This window comes from Phocoena sinus, chromosome 13 (assembly GCF_008692025.1).
Source record: "Phocoena sinus isolate mPhoSin1 chromosome 13, mPhoSin1.pri, whole genome shotgun sequence".
NCBI lineage: Eukaryota > Metazoa > Chordata > Mammalia > Artiodactyla > Phocoenidae > Phocoena > Phocoena sinus.
In genome coordinates, this window is record NC_045775.1 from 46,107,332 (window position 1) to 46,121,390 (window position 14,059).

General features: G+C 38.6%; 1 protein-coding gene across 1 annotated transcript in view; it reads left to right on the forward strand.

The window, feature by feature from the left end:
- The window catches only part of EML6 (EMAP like 6), a 355,810-nt gene that overhangs the window by 212,593 nt on the left and 129,158 nt on the right, over positions 1–14,059 (forward strand). Inside the window, exons 14-16 of the mRNA XM_032652246.1 lie at positions 1,161–1,347; positions 3,338–3,443; positions 10,747–10,840. Of these exons, the coding sequence (XP_032508137.1) occupies positions 1,161–1,347; positions 3,338–3,443; positions 10,747–10,840 (387 nt within the window). The remainder of the gene's footprint in view (positions 1–1,160; positions 1,348–3,337; positions 3,444–10,746; positions 10,841–14,059) is intronic.

Here is a 14,059-nt window from a genome sequence, read left to right on the forward strand (position 1 = left end):
AAAAGAAATTTACCTCATTAAAATGTTTTATATTGATTACATGTGGACATGATAATATTTTGGACATAATGGATTAAATGTTCTTAAGATAAGTTTCATCTGTTCCTTTTTTTTAATGTGACAATTAGAAAATTTTTCAATTACCTATGTGACTCACATAATAGTTCTGTTGGACAGTGCTACTCTAAGCATTAACAGTTTTTTTCTGGATTTAATTATTGTTATAACTATTAGTAATAAATAGCTGGCCAAATCAACATAAATATAGTACAAATTCTGATAGTTATTAAACATAATTTTATTGGAAAAATTCTTTTAATAAGATAGAATTTTTTCAATGAGTTCAGATATATGTGCATATATATTTCTTATTGCCAGAGGGTAACAGTTTAGCATTAATCTATCCCAGTTTTTCACTTTTTAATGTAAGCACTAAGAAAGCTTATTCATATCTAGCTACTTAAGTAGATGAGAATAGAGGCAGTTTTATCACAGCAATGGTGATCAATTCTTTAAACTCCTCTTTGTTACAGGCCAAAAATATGTGTTGTGGTTTTGATATATCACTCAAAAATGTAGTTTAATGATCCATCAGCTAACAATTCAGTTAAATCACTGTTCAAATTTGTTAAAAGCAAAGAATTGGAAGTCACTTGACTTGCAAAAGGATTTCTTACCCAGTTGTTAGAGTTATTCACTTTCAACATCCATCTGCACTTGTATTTGTTTTGGTGTCCCTGGAAGGTTTGACATTCCAGGGTAATATACCGTAGTAAGATTCCCGATGGATGAGAGGAATGACTTCCTAAATTGGAAGGAAGGCGATTAGGAAAGGGGAGGTGGGAAAGGAAAACCAGTACCTCATCACAGGTGTGTTCTCAGACTAGTCAGTTTTAAGAGAAAGCACATATAGTACCTGAGGATCTGGAAATAGATTCTGTTAAAATTATCAGTGTCCATTTGCCCCTTAGAAAGTCATCACATGCCCTCAGAGGTCCTCATACCCTCATTGAAGATCACTGTCCTAGGCAACTGTGGAGACACCTGGGTTCTGCTTGTCCATGTCCATATTAACATGTTAACTTTATCTTCTCACAACTTCTGCTCTGTTCATTCACTGTGCGTTCAACTACTGTGCATCTCTTGGACCTGTGCTTCAGCTATAGAGGCTACGATTGTAGAAACAATCTGTTCTACACACAAGCTGGAGAAGTGGTCTATCACATTGCTGCAGTTGCTGTCGTGTACAATAGGCAACAACACACCCAGAGGCTGTACCTGGGACACGATGATGACATTCTCAGCCTGACCATCCATCCAGTGAAGGACTATGTGGCCACTGGACAGGTATATATCTCTCCTGTAAGATGGGAGTTTAGCCAAAGAGAGAGAGGATTTAATTTTGAATTCAGTTTACATATGAGAAATTCAAGAAATACTTGGTAGAAATAAACATAAGGCAGGAAGCTGAAAGTGCAGTGAATGCTGGATCATTTCATGATGGTGGGAGAGTCAACCAATACATTCCAGCACTTTTGGGAAGGCTTTGAGGGATTCTTATTCTAACATGATGAGATCTATGAATAGGATTAGGTAAAACTAGAGTATTGTAAATTCCATGAAGTCTTAATATATTTTCCTCATTACTGTTTACCCAGAACTTAGTATATCCTAGGTACTCAATAAATGTTTATTGAATGAACCATCTTTTAATACTACTGTAACATCCAGCGTATAGTTATTTTTGTAAAACTTAAAGTCATATGAACCTTGGCTAGTTTATTATATTTTAACCTTCAAAAAACTAAACTTTATATGAACCATTTTGGAATGCCAAACTTTGGATTGAGTCTATAATTGAAAAGCTGCTCAAAATAGAGCCCTGTAGTCAATCATTTTGTGTGGAAAAGGAGGGGGATAGAAGTAAACTCAGTAAACAGAGAATCTGTTAAACTCAGATTTATTGTCTTGCTGGTAAAGCAGTAATATGGTCAACAGTATTTTCAGTGTTGTGCTCTTTTCTACCAATGTATAGATTACATTTTTGTTCAGTTTTATCATGGGCTTTTAACTGTAGGTAATACTTCACCTGATCCTCAACCTGTAAGTGGCAAATTCCAAGAAAAACTACTGGTATGAAGGTCAAAGATTAACATGAGACAGCGAACTGTTTCTGAGACTTGACATACAGGAGGTAGAAGTGTTTGAACAGGGTTTATAGCCTGATGTTCATGAGATCCATGGATGAAACTGAGGGCCTGACAGGAGTCAACCCCCAGAAATGTGCATTTGGGGGGAGAAGAGTTCGTAGCTCTTATATTGTAAAAGGATTACAGTCCTCCAAAACGGAAGAGCCATTAACTGAAACACTGGTTTGCTGCTCTTGCAACTGCAAATTAGACCATCTATTCTGACATTAAGTTTTATAAGTAATTGATCACTACTTTGCCTTTTCACTCTTTCCTGCCCTTCCCCCTTTATTGTCTTTCTTAGAAACAGAAGATGCTTGATTCATGGGTGTTTAGTAGTCTTCCTTTGAAAGAAAAAACAGAGATTGGTTCTTTACATAAACCCCTGAGGAGCTACCACACTCTATGCTGTAATTGGGAGGCAGACCAGTATGCCAATAGCCACTCCAGGGGTAACTGGGCCTCCACAGGCCAGTGTATGAGTTGACCAGACTCTGCTCAGTTATGTGCATGGCTTTATGTCCCATTTTCCCTTTTAGAGTCATCATACCCAAAAGGGTTTTCTCCCCCTATGCATTATAAGTGAGGAAAACCACTTTAGTATTACAGTTCTCTCTGTTGTTGGGAATTGGTATGATAGAAGCTTGTGTCCCCTTGAGGAGAAGCCACCTTAATGACAGAGAGTTAAGCCATGAAACTTTCATTTCCCAGGGGGAGAAGTAGGGTCAGGCCTTCTTGAGGCGGGTAAATAATTGAGGTGGGTAAAAGAGCTCTGAGGATTGTGCCATGAAAACATACAGCTGAGTGGAATCGTGGAGTTGAGAAGGCAGAAGGGAAGGGTGGAACTAACTGACAAAAACAAAGCACAGTGGGCGTTCGAGCTAGAGTTTTAAATATCCCTTAACTGAGAGCCATGTACCAGGTTAGATTCTGCTGGCACCCACCTTGATGCCAGAACAAGACCCTTAGACCCTGTGCCTCAGTTTCCTCATCTGGATAACAGTGGAGTTGGACCAGATGATTTCCCAGGGTCTTCCTAGTCTCCAAATGTGTAGGTTTTGATTTCTGAGCAGCACTTGACTCTAAGGAACAAAATCATTCTTATTATAGTTTATAATTAGTTAATAACACTCATCCTGTAATTTAAGGTTGGGAGAGATGCTGCTATTCATGTGTGGGACACGCAGACTCTAAAATGTTTGTCACTGTTGAAAGGACAACATCAGAGAGGAGTGTGCGCGCTCGATTTTTCAGGTAAGCACCAGTTTGCCACTGGAGTCATTGACAGATGCTTCCATATTTACTTTGGGTTTGTTTAAAAAAAAAATCCTTTTCTTTAGTTTAGTCCTGCTTGAAAGGAGGTAAGCCCTTCGTCTGTCAGCTACCCAGTCTTAGACTGGAAATCAGATGTGTGAATATGATCACACCTCCTTTCCTCATCTTCCCTCTCCCAACTCATTACCCAGAGCTCACACTGTGTTCTGCATTTGCTTGAGAGATTTGAAATCCAGAGCAGCTGTTACCATTGAAAGACTTAGTTGCAAACATCTGGCAGTGACTCAGAACATCAGTTTCATCTCTCCAAATAAGTGGGAACACAGCACCTGTGATTTAAAATGTAAAGCACTAGAGCGAGGGGTGCAAATTCTCTGCAAAGGTCCACTTTACAACACTGGTGTTTTGGAAATAAAATTTTGTATTGAAAAAATAGAACTGAAGTTTTCATATTCTTAATTTAAAATTTTAACACTGTGCTGTTAAAAACAATACTAACTTATAATTTTCTTTAGAATAAAACCATTTCTTTGTGCTAGAATTGAGGAATGAGGACCTATCGCAAAAGGTGTTTTTAACCTAGAAATTTTTAATAACCCCAATGTAGATATTAGATCTGTAGAAAAAATTTCTAAACTTTCTACAGAAAACTGATTCTATAATTTCCTTTTTCTAAATTCCGTTCAAATGTTTAATATGTGCAATGTATAATATTGGTTGTTAAATTCCATTTCACAACCCCAGTCTCTCTCTTATGTACCTCCCTCTCTACTTTCTTTGTTCAGGCCCGAACTTCCTTTAGTCTGTGCATGGTGGTTATGCTGGTCTCTGATTCCATCCCCACTTTGTCCAATCCATCCTGCCCATTTCTGGAGTCTTCTGGAAGTGCAATTACATTGCTACCACATGGACTCCCCTTGGCTGACTGACTCAGGGCTGAGCCCGTGGTTGGACATTCATGGCCTTCTATGATCTGGCCTCAACCTTCCTTTGCAGTGTTTTCACCCACTAACCCACTCGTGCTCCTTTCCATCTACCTAACTGTAGAACCTAAATGCACTCCTGTTCTTCTTTTTGCCTGTGTTCCTTTGCTCATGCTGTTCCCATGTGTTTGTTCAAGTCCAACCATCCTTTAAGACCAAGCTCAAAGTTTTCTCCTCCATCCTTCCAGGGAGAAATGTCCTGTCTCTTCTTCTGTATCCCTTAGCCCATTTGTTGTCATTGCTCTTGTGGTACCTGTTAGAGTCTCTGTGGTACAGTAGTTATGTGTCTTAGCAGCTCCTATGCCCTTCTCAGACAGTAAACTACTCATCTAGCCCATCTCTCTGTTCCCCACTGCACATGCTGTAGAGACACAGAAGCTACTCCAAAAACGTGAATGAATGAATGAAGTTTTGCTTAATGCTCTCTGTCTTGCCTTTCACTGCTGCTACTAGAACTTCACATTGTAAACCATCTTTGGATGAAAGCTATCTTTATTCTCTGACCAATCACATGGTGCAGATTAGTGTGAGTGTGTCACACACTTATTCTCATATGCTGTAAACTACTATACAAATCTGAGTTGTTATATCACTATTAGAAGTTATTCAATACTTTGGTTATTGAATTAGTAAAAATCAAAGCTAAATTGTTCATACTCTACACTGGTGGGCATGTGAGGTGCATAAGGCATGAGGAGCGAGGAAGAGAGAATTACTTGGCTACTACCTGCCAGTTGAAGGCCCAGATAATGCACCTGATAAACAGTGAATACAAAGTCCTAAATTTCCAGGAGTTTGATGTACATACAACTTTCATAAGTGTACCATGTATCCTTGATAAAGCAGTAAAATCTAAAATGAAACTATAATTTGAGTTCAAATAAGATTCTCTTCCAAAGATGTGAATGGATTTCTGCTTTTTTTTTTTATTTTAATAGTTCTATCTGATGGCTTAACTGTGTACTTTTCCTAAATTAACTTGCTAGCGGATACACATGTGTATACTTAATATAAAAATTATATTAATCAGTATGTTCTAGAAGAGTGGTAAGATACCCATTAAATAAAATAATAAAAACTAAATGTGTACTAGGTTATGGAGACTCTCATAATTCATATTGTCAGCAACTTTGCAAATTGACTCAATAATTCTAGTAGACAATTTGGCACTGTTTAACAAAAGCTATAATTCAAAATGACAAGTATGTGGACCATGTGTATTTCATACACATTTCTATGTATCAAGTTAAGAAAAAAAGTAGAACTCAAAGTATCTACTCACTGATTTCAACTGAAATGTGTGTATGTGTATTAATGTATAAACAGTGGCAGGAAATTTAGAATACTAGAAATAGAATTCAATAATCATCAGATTATTTTTTCTAGAGAATTGATTAAATTTTTGGTTCTTAAATTTAGGAAAATCAGAAGAACCAACTCATGCTGAATACCTTTAGAGAAGAGATTAGAGGAATGTTGATCAAAAACATTGATTATGAGGCAAGTTAGTAGCAATAAGCTGGTACCCAGTAACTTGATCTCTGCATTTCTGAGAGCTTCCGTCTCTTCTGGGCTTAGTAGTTTTATAAAAGGAAGATCGAGAAATTAGCTGCACTTAGAAATCTTACCCTCGTAAGGCAGCCCCTTACGTCATTGTCCGGGATAGAGAAACCAGGCACTCTGGAAGAGGCCGAGAAGCTGATTCTGTCACTGCTTCTAATTCCCATTTTGGGAAAATAAAGAAATGCCCAGATATAAAATATTTTCTGCATAAAAAGGATATTTCAGTTTTAACAATACATTCTCTATCCCCCAGATAATAGTCACTAAGGAAGCGCCCATTTATGCAGCAAATGTGGGTTTTTTGTTTTGTTTTGTTTTTTGTTTTTTGTGGTACGCGGGCCTCTCACTGCTGTGGCCTCTCCCGTTGCGGAGCACAGGCTCCGGACGCGCAGGCTCAGCGGCCGTGGCTCACGGGCCCAGCCGCTCCGTGGCACGTGGGTTCTTCCCGGACCGGGTCACGAACCCGTGTCCCCTGCATCGGCAGGCGGAGTCTCAACCACTGTGCCACCAGGGAAGCCCTGAATGTGGTCTTTTTGATTGTGGAAAATTATATTTTTGTCTCAGGGTTGAAATACGATGTTAATTTATAAATGGCAGAAAGGAAGCTAGGTGATAGTTTGAGAAGGCGCTAACATTAAGGACTATTCAGGAAGTAAGGAAGTATGTACTGTGTTTGATCCATCACCGTGTATGGTTACATGCAGATGAACTGTGGTCGATTGATCTTTGTGGTCTCTGTGGTCCTACTGAAGGTGTGACCTGAAGCCTCTTTGGTTTAATTTATATTGATAGTAGTACCTTGTGATATAATGATATAGCTTTAGTCTTAAACAGATGCCTGCACCACTTTATAGGCCAAGAATGTAGATACAGAGAGTCTGGTTGTATGGCTGCGGTAAAAGTGAGACAGTGGCAGATTCAGAGCGAGGACCCAGGTCTCCGGGCTCTCAGTCCTGTGAGAAAGCCACCAGGCCTGGGGCCATCAGCTGGTGGAAGCTGTGCTGGCTGTGCTCTCCCTCTCGGTCCTCCTGCCCTTTCCTGCCCCTGCCCTCCACCGGGGCCCGTGTGAACTTTTAGCATGAGAGTCGTACCTGGACCACTCATTGTGCCCCCCTACTTCCTCACTCCTTCTACCCAATGGCCAGTGCCTCCAGCTGCCTCCACCCCCGCTCTCCAGTGTAAATGTGGTGTGGGCATGGTGGTGCATAGAGGCTGTCACGTGCAACAGCACCCTCGTGAAAAGAGACCCCTGTCCTAGAACAGCCCTGAGTCAAACACTTTCATGAGTAGGAGTATCTATCCCTTCTTTTTGGATGCTTGCAGTCAAGTGAGGAGTTCAAGACAGAATGCTGAAAGAGAAGATGATTTAGGTTTCCCAGTTTAACCATGTAAACAGGACACCTACATTGGTTATTACCTAGCTGGTGGCCCCATCTGAGTGCCTCAGCGTATCTCCACACCCACCTGTCTCTTAGACACATCAGCTCATCTTGGGGGGTGTTGTGGAAACCTACCGATAATAGAAAGAAATTAGAGAAAGAGATTGTCATGGAAATAAAAAGCAGGCAAATGAGGTGAAAACTAGACAGCAGATAAGCAGTTATACCTAGGACTTTAAATTAATCTATTCTTGCCACTCTTCCAAAGCAAACAAAAAAGATGACATTTTTAATCAAAAACATTTCTAACAACATAACCCATACCTCTAAATTATGTCAACTAGAAAGAATGAATTTATATTGTGTCACTTAATTGAGCAACTCGTTGTGGATTTATTTTCAGTGTCTGGGGAAAACAGAGCCGTCTTTGCTTCTGTACTTGCAGTCAGGAAAGTGCTTCCACATGAACAGAAAACCAATTAGAAAGAGAAAGGCTCAGATATAAATATTTTCTAGCCTAAATATCATCCTCATATTTTTAAAAACCTTCATTGAATAATACCGATTTCCACAGGGGCACATCTAAGACTAGTGTGATTTCATTGTGTCAGTTCCAAAAACGTATGCATTTTTTATGAGCGCTGAATACAGGACCAACTTGTAATTATCTGCGTAAAATATTTCTCTTTCTAATTTGCCCTTTACTGTTGACATTAAGTTCCTTAGAATTATTTCTGGACTATGTCACAAAATATCCATAATTAATACATACTGTGACTGGAAAGATTTGAAAGGACATTACCTAAACCCTAAAAATATGGTTGAAAATCAAAAACTCTGACTAAATGGTCAAGGAACAATGGATTTTCAAAGCTAAGATCAAGCCTCTGTGAGGGGAAACAGAAACTCAGAAAAAATTAAAGATAGCCAGTTATATTTCCAAACTGTGTGGTATGTAGAAATTGCCCACACCTGCAGAAATCAAGAAGAAGTCACCATCCTAAAGAAGAGGTATGGTTGTTGAGGCACCTCTAGATTTGTTCTGCTGCTTCATTGTTACTCATAGTCACAAACTGGGGTGGAAAGGTGGTATAACTGGGAAGACAAGCTGATGGGGCCTTGCAGAAATTCCAATAAAAAGAAGCAAAAAAAAAAAAATCAACTTACCCTGAGGACTTCTTCAAAAGACATAAAATGTAAAAAAAAAAACAAAAACCTATCATTTAAAATGTGTGGATGTTTGCATTCTAAGAAAGACATACTAATATAGCTACACAGGTTACAAAAGAAAACAAAATGTAGAATTAACAAATGCAAAAAAAAAGAGACACTGAATATCTGTGCAGTGTTTTTGATTAAAATTTTTATATAACAGAATATTCCCATTCCCTCTGCACCATCCGTAGGCATATTCCATTTTTATCTCCCTCATCCTCCTGATGTCACCAGTATCATCAGAATTCATTGAAAACCATCTCAGTACGAGGATCATGTTGGAAATGTGATACAAGTACTGTAAATCTTAAATAAGAGTTTAGGATCTAAAAAGGGAGAGAGAACTCTCTAATAAAAATAAAATCACCAAATACAGAGACATGCTAATATGGAAATATAACCAGGCCACACCAAGAGGTACAGGAAAAGTAATGTTGCTGGTAATGAATCGAAAGTCATCACCAGTCCCTTCTCCCAAATGCATGAAAAGACACGGGGCACAGTTTAAAGCCTGGTGACATTTAAGCATAAAGACATATTGTGATTGAGAAGACACATTTGTTTACAGTACTCACCTGGTGGTGATTTAGGCCTTTGGCAAAGTGTTAATGTCTTCACCTACTGTAGTCTAGGAGCTTGAAAGGGTTAATGTAACTTTCAAATCCTTGCCTCATACTTGGTGGTAGTAGAGGATTGGGGAGGATTTGGTTTGTTAAGCCAGGCTCTTACTCTCGTTTTACCTCCAGAAAAGGAGCAGACTATGGTTCCCAGTTGGTGGGGGGAGGGTCTCTGGAACAAGTAAGGGCACCCAAGGGTTGGCCATTAGTTAACCAGCATTTGGGGAGGGTCACCAGATAGAGCAAATAAAAATACAGGAGGCCCAATTAAATTTGAATTTCAGATAAGCAACGAATAATTTCTTAGTACAAGTATGTCCCATGCAATATAATTGCATGCAACATAACATTGCAAGGGACATATTTGTACTAAGAAATTATTCATTGCTTATCTGAAATTCCTATTTGACTAGGCTCCTTTATTTTCCCTGGCAATATACCCCAGGGCTGTCTTTGAAAATACCAGTTGAAACCCTGAGTGGGCTGTGGAGAAACGGTTTATCACATACTCATGTTTCTTTACCCTAAGGCCATTGGCTGTGTGTGGCCAGAGAATACACCCTGCTAAACTGAGCCTTGGTGAGCTTGGCCACCCGTCTCCTAGCCCACTCCAGGCTAGGGAGGAACTGCTGGCCTGAGATGCTTCTCCTGTGAAGCTTTGTGAGGAGGCAGCAAAGGAAAGACTTACTGACTGTACCTCTTCTAATGTCTTGAAATGAGAAAGCAAATTAACTATTTTGATTTCAAATTCATTTACATATCATATATATACATTTTATTTTGGAAAACAACCTGTCCGAATTATTGATAGTATTATAAATAATATTTAATACTAAGGGAAAATGTTCATCATATAGCAAGTAAAAACAATAAGTAATAGTATGTTCACTATGATCCTGATTTTGTCTTTTCAAAGCACGTTTAGGTAGAGAAACTGATAGGATATATATCAAATGTAGGCCTAGAAATCTGGATGATTTTTAAATTTCCTTTGTCCGTATCTTCTAAATGTCCTACAGAAAGCATATTATGTTTGAAATAGGGAAACTAAGACATTAAGATTTTTTTTAAATCATAAAATCATCTTTTGAAAGAATTTTCCAAGTTAGTTTCTATAATGCTCTTATTTTGGAGGGTTGAACAGAACCAGTTTTTTTTTTAGAGCGCAATAGACTGAGTCACAAAGTTAAATGGCTCTTCTAGTAAATGTCATGAGATTTGTCTGACACAAAATAAACAAGGTTTTGGTGACTTACCTGAGAAGCTCCCCCCAGCCCTGTGTCTCAGATTGGAATGTTGGGTCAGCGATTTAATTCAGCAACCAGTTATTATACATTGAGAACCTCTGCTATTAGTAGTTATGCATTTCATTTAGTGAGGTCCCCTTAATGTATTATTCTCCTAATGTATTTGAGCCTAAATAATATTCTTAAGATCAATTTCTTGTTCCTCTTTACAGTATATAAAATGTTGTGGTTTTTCATTGAGAAATGAGTCATTTGACATTTGTGTTGTTTTCATACAGCCGATGGAAAATGTCTGGTGTCGGTTGGTTTAGACGATTTTCACAGTATTGTATTTTGGGACTGGAAAAAGGGAGAAAAGATAGCCACCACCAGGTAAGAAGCTGCCGAGGTCTTAACGGCATCCTGCCAATGATCACGCTGCAGTAAAAGTTAATAGTTTGCATTTTCTGGTAAGATTTCGTCTTCAACCTCAGATGAAGTTCCCATAGAAAGCTTAACACCTAAGTAAAAACATATTGTAATATTTCATGATGACAAACCTGACATAGAGGAATTAATGTTTCTTTCAGGCAATTGGAAAATTCTGAAATCCTTTCCAGAGAGTTATTCATCACTTTGCTTTTAGTAATATATGCATTATCTATATCAAAGCTTCTTCCCAGCAGTAGGAAAGCAGCTTTCCTCAGACTTGTGCCTTGCCCCTTGTTTTTCCACTATCTTAGCATCTAGTGAAGGACTGTCAATGTCACTGGAGTCAGAAGTTCCACTTGTCATGAGGCTGCAGCATGCAGGAAAGGAGGCCCGGCGTGTGCACCTGCCACTCGCTTTCAAAGCAGGCAAATTGTTGCCCTAATCTCCCCATCTTATAAATAGACCTTCCAAGACCACCTGCTATTTATAGGCCACCTGTTCTCCCTTGCCCCAGCCTCCCTCCCTGCTGAATCAGCCCTAAGTCTGAACACTGCTTTCCACTCCTGCTTACATTGGTCTTAGCTGTTTGCCCAGCCGTAGTCGGAGGTCAAAATAGTTGGCCGTCAAGGCCCAGCAATACAATTTGTTGCCCAAGGCATGTTATCAGTTTATCTCTCTACCGGTTCTTCCCTGCGTAAACCAACTTCCTTTTTATCTGGCACCATAAAATCATTTTTAGCTTAATGACTTTGAACCCCAATATTCACTTTTTAAATTGATATTTTAAATTATATAGGAAAAAAGTGTTTTTTGGCAATTTGATTTAATGAATGAAGACCTATAGATTACTGGAGACTCAGAGGAGGAGCAAATGGAGCCTTGAGGACTCCAGCTGACCGTCTTAGGAGAGGAAGAGGAGCTTTTCTGATGACTGCTACTGAGATGGAATTCTTGGCAGCAAATGACAGCTCATAAATCCGCCTACCCAAGCAGTTTTTCTTTTGCTCTCTCTAGTATTCCTCACGGTTATACCACTCCCCGCTAATACTCAGATTCAGCTTCTAATCGCAAGTCTGCTTTCCTCCTAGATTAATGTACTGAATTTTACTTTAGTATTTCTGATAACATATCATCTGCATTACAGATAATCTCTGGCAAAGCACACGTCTGCATTTCAAAAGCAACAGAAACGCAATTTTCCTGCTATAAAACCCTCTGCAAATGTGGGTAGCTCACCTGTTATATATCAGAAACAGTAATAGAAATGGAAGAAAGAAATATTTATTAATATTTTAGAAGTATATATTTGATATGTTTGGTAGTGTTACTTTAATTAACACAAAGTGACTTAACACCATTATGTTAATAATACAGTTTATTTTTAGAATTGTTCCCAAGCCATATGTCACATTCCCCTAACAGGACACCTGCAAAGTTGTCTTCAGAGACCAATTCTGCAATTGTAACATTCACCATTGCTCTATCCAAAGAGTAACAGAGATTGTTAAAGTTCTTTGGATGAATACTATATTTTTAAATAATAAATAATATTTATACAATATTATCAATCATAAATATTTATGTAAATAAGTAACCAAACAAATTAAAATTCTATTTATGGCCTGAGATTAAGGTGCTTAAGTAGATAGAAACTTTAAAAACAGGGGCATGAAAGAAGTGACAAAGAAAAAGGAGTAATTCTTTACCAATGGGACCTTACTGTCTTCTGGGAGTCAGTGTAGCTCCTCCAAGGGTCTAATTTACTCTCAGAAGATGGCTGATTCAGTGACACCCCTCACTCTGCACTTCTGCATCTCAATCACGGCCTGCATCGCCACGAGCAAGGCTTAACAACAAACCTGCTTCCCGCAGGTCGTGAGGTTCTGGCAGGTGATGTTCTGCAGTAGCACCCATCACCCAGGATGTGAGATTTCCCCATGGAGGGAGGGGCACAATGGCTGTGATGGCATCACCGGCAGTACCGCTGCTGCCCAAGGCTAACGTGGACCCCCTGCACTCAAAAGCCGCCCTTCAGTTGGGAACATGTTTAAGTGAACCTATGTTTTTATCAGCTCAGAGAAATTAGAGAAGTTTGGAATTGGCCCATAAAGATCTTATTACAAGATCTTGATGAGACTTGATTCAATCTCTTTGCACAGTTTTTTTGGATCTTTGCTAATTTTCATGAATGACCTCAGTCCCCTCCATTACAAATGAATTTTTTAGTCTCTTTTTCCTTTTAAAGATTGTTCAGATTTTAGTCTAATATACAAGTAACCTATGTAATAACCAAGAGTAATCTCTTAAGGGCAGTAGTGAAATAGCCTGATATCAGCGTCAATCAGGGCAGAACAATGAGATAATTAATCAGGCACCTCTATGTCCCTTTATTTAGATTTCCATCACACCAGTAACATGACTGGGGGACAGTGGCTAATTATTATTGACAAGCTTCATCTCAGAAGTTTGAACAGTGGGGATATTAAGCAAAAGGTACAGTTATCAAGTTACATAACAAGATTACTTCAATGTTAATGAGAAATAGTTGTGCTACTAAAAAGCTTAGGGACAAAACATAGGCCCACATGGAGCAGGTACATAGACCTTCAGTGTATGTGTTAGCTCCACTGCTTGTTCTATTTTAGATCCCTACCCTTACATACATTTAGTGAATGTGATCAGGTCTCCTGCATACCAAATTGAGATCTTTCTCACTTTCCTTTTTAAATTTTTCTTCTGTTTTCAAAATAATACATGATTATTAAAAAGTTAGAAAGCACAGAAAATCACCAAAAAGAAAATGAAAATGATTCATAATTCCACTACCCAGACATAGCCATGGCTAACATTTTAGCATATGTTCTCTGGTATATATTCTGCTAATATTTTTATCCATTTTAATTCATATGTGGGGTATTATGCATACTGCTCTGTAACTTGCTTTTTTTTTTTTTTCACTCACTGTATCATTTTCCTTTCTTCTTCTCAATGTTACCTGCCTTATTCTATGTTATTCTATATTGTAAGTCATTTTAAATCTTTTTTAGAACTGGGGTATAAATCAAACATTCATTCAGTCTTCCACTTGTGGGCTACCTTCACAAAAAAGGAGAAAACCAAATCACATACACTGAGACTGGGCCTCTATGCAAATGAGAGGGTTTTGAATAGAAGATTGGG